General features: G+C 43.5%; 1 protein-coding gene across 1 annotated transcript; it reads left to right on the forward strand.

Moving 5' to 3' along the window:
- The first annotated feature begins 5,734 nt into the window (after positions 1-5,734).
- On the forward strand, positions 5,735-8,632 carry LOC112217470 (forkhead box protein A2-like). The gene is made up of 2 exons (XM_042300636.1): positions 5,735-6,489; positions 7,108-8,632. Exons 1-2 carry the CDS (start codon positions 6,421-6,423, stop codon positions 8,284-8,286), a joined length of 1,248 nt encoding a protein of 415 aa, XP_042156570.1. The 5' UTR covers positions 5,735-6,420; the 3' UTR covers positions 8,287-8,632.
- The last annotated feature ends 640 nt before the right edge of the window (positions 8,633-9,272 follow it).

Consider the following 9,272-nt stretch of genomic DNA (forward strand, 5'->3'; position numbering starts at 1 on the left):
GGCGGATTTTTAACTCCCTAGGCCACAGTGGAAAACATTGTAATGAAACTGGCACATTCCTAGATTCCTACTCCCTGGATATTTATATCAAATCAAATCAAATCAAATTTTATTTGTCACATACACATGGTTAGCAGATGTTAATGCGAGTGTAGCGAAATGCTTGTGCTTCTAGTTCCGACAATGCAGTAATAACGAACAAGTAATCTAACTAACAATTCCAAAAAAACTACTGTCTTATACACAGTGTAAGGGGATAAAGAATATGTACATAAGGATATATGAATGAGTGATGGTACAGAGCAGCATAGGCAAGATACAGTAGATGATATCGAGTACAGTATATACATATGAGATGAGTATGTAAACCAAGTGGCATAGTTAAAGTGGCTAGTGATACATGTATTACATAAGGATGCAGTCGATGATATAGAGTACAGTATCTACGTATGCATATGAGATGAATAATGTAGGGTAAGTAACATTATATAAGGTAGCATTGTTTAAAGTGGCTAGTGATATATTTACATCATTTCCCATCAATTCCCATTATTAAAGTGGCTGGAGTAGAGTCAGTGTCATTGACAGTGTGTTGGCAGTAGCCACTCAATGTTAGTGGTGGCTGTTTAACAGTCTGATGGCCTTGAGATAGAAGCTGTTTTTCAGTCTCTCGGTCCCAGCTTTGATGCACCTGTACTGACCTCGCCTTCTGGATGACAGCGGGGTAAACAGGCAGTGGCTCGGGTGGTTGATGTCCTTGATGATCTTTATGGCCTTCCTGTAGCATCGGGTGGTGTAGGTGTCCTGGAGGGCAGGTAGTTTGCCCCAGGTGATGCGTTGTGCGGACCTCACTACCCTCTGGAGAGCCTTACGGTTGAGGGCGGTGCAGTTGCCATACCAGGCGGTGATACATCCCGCCAGGATGCTCTCGATTGTGCATCTGTAGAAGTTTGTGAGTGCTTTTGGTGTCAAGCCGAATTTCTTCAGCCTCCTGAGGTTGAAGAGGCGCTGCTGCGCCTTCCTCACGATGCTGTCTGTGTGAGTGGACCAATTCAGTTTGTCTGTGATGTGTATGCCGAGGAACTTAAAACTTGCTACCCTCTCCACTACTGTTCCATCGATGTGGATGGGGGTGTTCCCTCTGCTGTTTCCTGAAGTCCACAATCATCTCCTTAGTTTTGTTGACGTTGAGTGTGAGGTTATTTTCCTGACACCACACTCCGAGGGCCCTCACCTCCTCCCTGTAGGCCGTCTCGTCGTTGTTGGTAATCAAGCCTACCACTGTTGTGTCGTCCGCAAACTTGATGATTGAGTTGGAGGCGTGCATGGCCACGCAGTCGTGGGTGAACAGGGAGTACAGGAGAGGGCTCAGAACGCACCCTTGTGGGGCCCCAGTGTTGAGGATCAGCGGGGAGGAGATGTTGTTGCCTACCCTCACCACCTGGGGGCGGCCCGTCAGGAAGTCCAGAACCCAGTTGCACAGGGCGGGGTCGAGACCCAGGGTCTCGAGCTTGATGACGAGCTTGGAGGGTACTATGGTGTTGAATGCCGAGCTGTAGTCGATGAACAGCATTCTCACATAGGTATTCCTCTTGTCCAGATGGGTTAGGGCAGTGTGCAGTGTGGTTGAGATTGCATCGTCTGTGGACCTATTTGGGCGGTAAGCAAATTGGAGTGGGTCTAGGGTGTCAGGTAGGGTGGAGGTGATATGGTCCTTGACTAGTCTCTCAAAGCACTTCATGATGACGGATGTGAGTGCTACGGGGCGGTAGTCGTTTAGCTCAGTTACCTTAGCTTTCTTGGGAACAGGAACAATAGTGTCCCTCTTGAAGCATGTGGGAACAGCAGACTGGTATAGGGATTGATTGAATATGTCCGTAAACACACCGGCAGCTGGTCTGCGCATGCTCTGAGGGCACGGCTGGGGATGCCGTCTGAGCCTGCAGCCTTGCGACTCACTTCGGCTGCAGTGAAGGAGAGACCGCATGTTTTCGTTGCAGGCCGTGTCAGTGGCACTGTATTGTCCTCAAAGCGGGCAAAAAAGTTATTTAGTCTGCCTGGGAGCAAGACATCCTGGTCCGTGACTGGGCTGGGTTTCTTCCTGTAGTCCGTGATTGACTGTAGACCCTGCCACATGCCTCTTGTGTCTGAGCCGTTGAATTGAGATTCTACTTTGTCTCTGTACTGGCGCTTAGCTTGTTTGATAGCCTTGCGGAGGGAATAGCTGCACTGTTTGTATTCAGCCATGTTACCAGACACCTTGCCCTGATTAAAAGCAGTGGTTCGTGCCTTCAGTTTCACACGAATGCTGCCATCAATCCAAGGTTTCTGGTTAGGGAATGTTTTAATCGTTGCTATGGGAACGACATCTTCAACGCACGTTCTAATGAACTCGCACACCGAATCAGCATATTCGTCAATGTTGTTGTCTGACGCAATACGAAACATCTCCCAGTCCACGTGATGGAAGCAGTCCTGGAGTGTGGAGTCAGCTTGGTCGGACCAGTGTTGGACAGACCTCAGCGTGGGAGCCTCTTGTTTTAGTTTCTGTCTGTAGGCAGGGATCAACAAAATGGAGTCGTGGTCAGCTTTTCCGAAAGGGGGGCGGGGCAGGGCCTTATATGCGTCGCGGAAGTTAGAGTAACAATGATCCAAGGTCTTTCCACCCCTGGTTGCGCAATCGATATGCTGATAAAATTTAGGGAGTCTTGTTTTCAGATTAGCCTTGTTAAAATCCCCAGCTACAATGAATGCAGCCTCCGGATAAATCGTTTCCAGTTTGCAGAGAGTTAAATAAAGTTCATTCAGAGCCATCGATGTGTCTGCTTGGGGGGGGGATATATACGGCTGTGATTATAATCGAAGAGAATTCTCTTGGTAGATAATGCGGTCTACATTTGATTGTGAGGAATTCTAAATCAGGTGAACAGAAGGATTTGAGTTCCTGTATGTTTCTGTCATCACACCATGTCACGTTAGTCATAAGGCATACGCCCCTGCCCCTCTTCTTACCAGAAAGATGTTCGTTTCTGTCGGCGCGATGCGTGGAGAAACCCGCTGGCTGCACCGCTTCGGATAGCTTCTCTCCGGTTAGCCATGTTTCCGTGAAGCAGAGAACGTTGCAGTCTCTGATGTCCCTCTGGAATGCTACCCTTGCTCAGATTTCATCAACCTTGTTGTCAAGAGACTGGACATTGGCAAGAAGAATGCTAGGGAGTGGTGCACGATGTGCCCGTCTCCGGAGTCTGACCAGAAGACCGCTTCGTTTCCCTCTTTTTCTGAATCATTTTTTCGGGTCGCTGCATGTAATCCACTCCGTTACACTGGTTGTAAGGCAGAACACAGGATCCGCATCGCGAAAAACATATTCTTGGTCGTACTGATGGTGAGTTGACGCTGATCTTATATTCAGTAGTTCTTCTCGGCTGTATGTAATGAAACCTAAGATGACCTGGGGTACTAGTGTAAGAAATAACACGTAAAAAAACAAAAAACTGCATAGTTTCCTAGGAACGCGAAGCGAGGCGGCCATCTCTGTCGGCGCCGGAAGTGTCCAACATATGCATGTTATAGTTTGTATTGTTCTTTTCTTTTCTTCTTTATCTTCTCTCATTCTTTGGTCAATATGTGTTTTGGTCAATATAATGTGTTTTGGCCAATATGATGTGTTGCAATCTTTGAGAATGCAACACATCCACAGTCATAACTGACAGTTTGTTTTTTTCACTCAGAAAACACATAATTCACCCAATCAAATAGATTTCAGGGAATAACATTGAGCAGAGACAAATTGTAAAAAATGTGCTAATGTTACTCTACGCCTAAAGTAATGATTGACTTAAAGGCCATTGTGGTGCCTTTATTGACACACTTTGTGATGAATCAGCCTCAGCGCATTTGATAGGAGCAATACACTTACAGTAGGCCACCAGATAGTACTGTATCAGTGCTTGTGAGAAGACCCTGGTTGACCTAACAGTCAACAGAACCCCTTAAGAGAGTGTGAGGTCAAACAAGGTGATCTGAGATGAATGTTTACCTGTTAACTACCTATGTGGCAGCACTAAACCATTATCACAAATTGTCATTGATGACAGGCTAAACAGTACCCTTAATAGAAGGGCATCCTAATGACTACATAACACATTCATAAGCTATGCATATATATATATATATATATATAACCGCATTAATAATTCGTTGACATAAGCATTACAAATGTTGGTATACTTCTCATGAATCTGTTATGTAGGCTATGGCTTACAATACATTCTAACAAGTGTGCCCTTTTTTGTCGTGACATTATTATCAGAATTATTATGAAGAGTCGATGATGGAAGTTATCACAATTAAATATCAGATGTAAAATTCCTCCAACGCCATCATTTAAAGATTCCATCGCTGGCCTGTGCGCGTGTACTATAGTGTGTATTTGGCAAATACATTACCAGTTGAACTGCTCCATTAATATCACCTCGATAGTATCCTTGTTTTCCGTAGCTAGGTTTATCAGCGATTGCTGCGGATATCCATTCCAGCTCCAGTGATCAAACACGTTAGATAAACTTTGCTTCTCTTGAAACCGGCATATCAAACATAGGGCATCAAGGCTGCAAGGCCTTCGCAAAAAGTCAATAAAATGATGATCCGACACGTGAGTATAGAAACAGTGCTATGTTTGAATAATCTCTATTCTCCAAACAGCCACTAACTAAATCAGGGGGAATTAAAATAGGCCTAGATCGTGGAAAAATATTTGTTTGATATGGTTTGAAATTGAGATTCTGTTGACAGTAAGTTTCTTTCAACGGGGTATGTATGGTAGGTAGTAGGTGCCAGGCGCACTAAGTAGACAAAACATTAGGAACACCTGCTCTTTCCATGACAAAGACTGACCAGGTGAATCCCGGTGAAAGCTATGATTCCGTATTGATGTCACCTGTTAAATTCACTTCAATCAGTGTAGATGAAGGGGAGGAGACAGGTTAAAGAAGGATTTTTAAGCCTTGAGACGATTGAGACATGGATTGTGTATGAGTGCCATTCAGAGGGTGAGTGGGCAAGACAAAAGATGTAAGTGCCTTTGAACGGGGTATGGTAGTAGGTGCCAGGCGCACCAGCTTGAGTGTGTCAATAACTTCAACGCTGCTGGGTTTTTCACGCTCAACAGTTTCCCGTGCATATCAAGAATGGTCCACTAACCAATGGACATGCAGCCAACTTGATAGAACTGTGAGAAAGAAGCATTGGAGTCAACATGGGGGGGGCAACTTTGTTTTTGTTTTGTTCACTCAGTGTACTTCAGAGTCAGAGCTCACATTGTCCACTGAAGTATTTTGTAATACACAACGGAGGTATAATAAAAATAAATATGATATAATTACATCAGTTGCGTTAACACTTAGAATTAAAGAGACAATTATGCACAATATTATGCCTGTATGTTAATGATAACGATCCAAAATCTTACAACGTCCCTCGAGTTGAGTTGACCCTGAACATTTGTTTACGATGTTTCGAAATTCGAAATGCTGCACACAATGTTCTACGAAGTTGTTCATTTCTGTCATCACCACTGGGTAGGCTAGACTACCCTTATCGCCCCCTCACTCCAGAATTTAATCGATGCATGGACCCCTGGACTTATTGCTCAAATAAAAACATTCCCATGTTACAGTCGTCAATCGTTATTCAATATGGCCTAAATAAGTATTAAAAGTGGTGTTTTATAGTCACCCATAATATCTCCATTATCAATATGCCTTTTTATTATATCGATGTAGCATCGTGGTTTGGTGAAATAACTGGTTAGGAAATTCCTTGTTTATTTTGACAAAATGTTTGATTGCATTGCTGAAACTGTAAAATGTGATAGGAATGCAAATGAAGTTAGACGAGGACCACACTCCTTGAGAGAAATGAGAATACTCGGTCAGAAAATGCCAAACCACATTCCTATAAGCCTTCTTAGAATTCAAAATTCCTTGTCTTTTTTTTCTGGTGGAAAACAATCACATTTGATATATTGGATCGAATAGGTTTGCCCTTTTCAGACAGCGCAGGTGTACAACAGAGGGCCAACGGAGGAGTCTAGTGCCTAGGTGTGAGCAGATTATTCAAATAGGGCATTGAATGAGTGAGGGTTGGAGGGTCGAGAGCCAACGCGACACATGCTGCTATACCACAGCAAGACGAGGAGCTAACGTCATTACAACTCTTGTCATCGTCATTCGCTTTACAACGTCTGAATTCACTCCGGGCAGAGAGATACCCATATGAACCAGTCCCCAGGCAGCACGCAGACTAAACGACCTGGGTTGCCTGTAGTCCCCTATCGGTTTTAGTGCAGTTTTTTGTCACTTAATCTTCTGCTGGGACTGAGAGAGGCTGTTGACGGAAATTGGTTTTGGACGGTCCACAATGCTAAGCGCTGTTAAAATGGAAGGACACGAGCATTCAGACTGGAGCGCTTACTACGGAGAGCCCGAGGTGGGTAGAGAGTTTATATATATATATATATATATATATATATATATATATATATATATATATATATATATATGCATTTTGCTGTCTATACAACTCAATATTATCCTTGAGATAATATTAACTTTGTGATCAAATATTGACTTGAGGCGCCATAGAAATCCTGCCGGATCTCTTCGCTCTCCTAACCAATGTCTAGTGAGGATGGAAAGAACATTTACGAAATATATTACTTGAATCTTTATTATTTAGAAAATCTAATTGAAACTTAAATGTATTTCTTATTATTTAATCGTAGCATATAATTTGCCTTTTGACTATGTATCGAATTAGGCTATTACGGAGCCTACAATGATCCCTTCGCCTGATTGGGCTGCATTCGTTGACTAATTGTTCCCCCTTTATAAAATAGCTTTAGAATATTCTTTAGCATGTAGGTCTACATGCACTTCTTCACTGTTTGAACGTAAATGTTTGAAGTTGCAAATTAAGATGGGATATTTGGCCAACTGAAAAAACGCATTTCTGTAGGTATAATTATTTCGAGGTGATTTTAATAGCTGTCTACTTTATTCACATTGTTGAAGATATTATTGACGTTGTGCACTCTTTTCTCTACAGTGCTATACCTCAGTGGGAAACATGACACAACACACCGGTTTGGGAATGAACTCGATGAGCACCTATATGAGCATGCCTGGAATGACTTCAACCAGCAACATGTCAGGCAGCCCCATGAACATGTCATACGTCAACACGGGTGTGAACCACTCCATGGCCGCGATGTCACCGGGCTCCGGAGCCATGCACAGTATGGGAGCAGGGATGGCGGGCATGAGCGCGGCGCTGAACCCGAACATGAGCCCCATAAACACCCCGTCTCCATCGATGAATGCCCTGACCTCCTATAATAATATGAGCGTTATGAGCCCCATGTATGGACAGTCCAACATAAGGTCAAGGGACCCCAAAACATACAGGAGAAGCTATACGCACGCCAAGCCCCCATATTCCTACATTTCTCTCATCACCATGGCTTTACAGCAGTCTACCACAAAGATGCTGACGTTGAATGAGCTATACCAATGGATCCAGGACCTCTTCCCCTTCTACAGACAGAACCAGCAGCGCTGGCAAAACTCTATCCGCCACTCTCTGTCCTTCAACGACTGCTTCCTCAAAGTGCCCAGGTCCCCGGATAAGCCGGGCAAAGGATCTTTCTGGACCCTTCACCCGGACTCAGGGAATATGTTTGAGAACGGCTGCTATCTCCGGAGGCAAAAGCGGTTCAGGTGCGAGAAAGACCTCGGCAGGGAGACCGGGAAGAAAACTCCCGAGGGCGGCTCTAACAGCAGCCCAGAGAGCTGTAATGGAAACGAATCACCCCACCCCACCCCGTCCGTAAAAGACGTCAAGCGGACTGTATCTAACCCAAAACCCCGGCAGCAGGTAATGAGCCCCGCGGAGCACGCGCTCTCTCCTATCCCACAGACTCACCATCTTCTGTCTCAGCATCACTCGGTGCTCGTGCACGAATCGCACCTGAAGCCGGAGCACCACTATTCATTCAATCACCCCTTCTCCATCAACAATCTAATGTCGTCGGAACAGCAGCATCACCACAAAATGGACCTAAAAACGTATGAACAGATGATGCAGTACGGCTATGGTTCACCGATGACAGGGCCGCTGTCCATGGGCTCAATGTCGACTAAAACGGGCTTAGATGTTGCTTCTACACCCACAGACACTTCTTACTACCAAGGTGTGTATTCGAGGCCAATCATGAACTCTTCTTGAATTTGAATCGGCATTCAATGAACTTTTTCTAACAATTACAATTTGTACATTTGTAAATTGGTAGTGTTTTTGTTTTATGGATCACCTTTTATGGACATTGGACATGGAAGGGACTGATTCAGTGTCATGTTCGTTCGGAGTATGTTGATATGTGACGACATCATAGACACTTTTACATTAATTGAAGGCGTAACTGTGGGATTCACAGGCACCTCGGTATGTTACAAATTGTGAGACGTGCTCTGTGCTAATATCGTTTGTGTATCCCTTATAACTTAGGCTATAAGTTGTTAATGTGTATTCATGTAGCAAGCGAAAATCTATATTAAAGTATTATTTGATATTACCTTTCTGTCTGCATTATTATATGGCAACCGCATAAGGTTAAGGTTAATTGTGCAATAGGCTAACCATGATGAAAAATATCGAACATCTTTATTTAAGAAAGACTAGCAGTTAGGTAAAATATAAAACAATGAAAGATTAGCAGCATCAATGAATAAAGAAATATGTCTGTATTTATAGGCCTACTTATAGGCCTACACTATAGGCCTATATACTATTCAATAAGACAATATATCCAAATGCACATTTAGGATAAAGGTTGCAATTTTCGCCAAGAAACTAAACGAAGACCACCACACCCCCAAAAAAAGTAATAGGCTAATAATGCTTTATTCATTGTATTAAACCTAACATAACCACATTATTATTATTATTTATAAAACGGGTTCGGTTAGTCTATTATTAACATGACATTTTATAAAACGAAGGGGCGTTTTCCTCTGCACAATCTGACAATTCCCGAACGATTTCCCGTTGGTCATATGTCACACCCCACCAATCCTTCCTGAACCCCACCGAGCACCAACTATATTTAAAAATATATATTTATTGTCACAAATACCAGATAGGTGCAGTGAAATGTGTTGTTTTAGTAGTACAGCGCCCCTGGAGCAAATTGGGGTTAAGTGCCTTGCTCAAAG

The sequence above is a fragment of the Oncorhynchus tshawytscha genome, linkage group LG18 (genome assembly GCF_018296145.1).
Source record: "Oncorhynchus tshawytscha isolate Ot180627B linkage group LG18, Otsh_v2.0, whole genome shotgun sequence".
Taxonomy (NCBI): domain Eukaryota; kingdom Metazoa; phylum Chordata; class Actinopteri; order Salmoniformes; family Salmonidae; genus Oncorhynchus; species Oncorhynchus tshawytscha.

Bases quoted from the DNA above. Each gene is read 5' to 3' on its own strand.
- LOC112217470 (XM_042300636.1), top strand. From the start codon at position 6,421: ATGCTAAGCGCTGTTAAAATGGAAGGACACGAGCATTCAGACTGGAGC. The intron at 6,490-7,107 runs GTGGGTAGAGAG...TTTTCTCTACAG, and splicing joins CTTACTACGGAGAGCCCGAG to TGCTATACCTCAGTGGGAAA.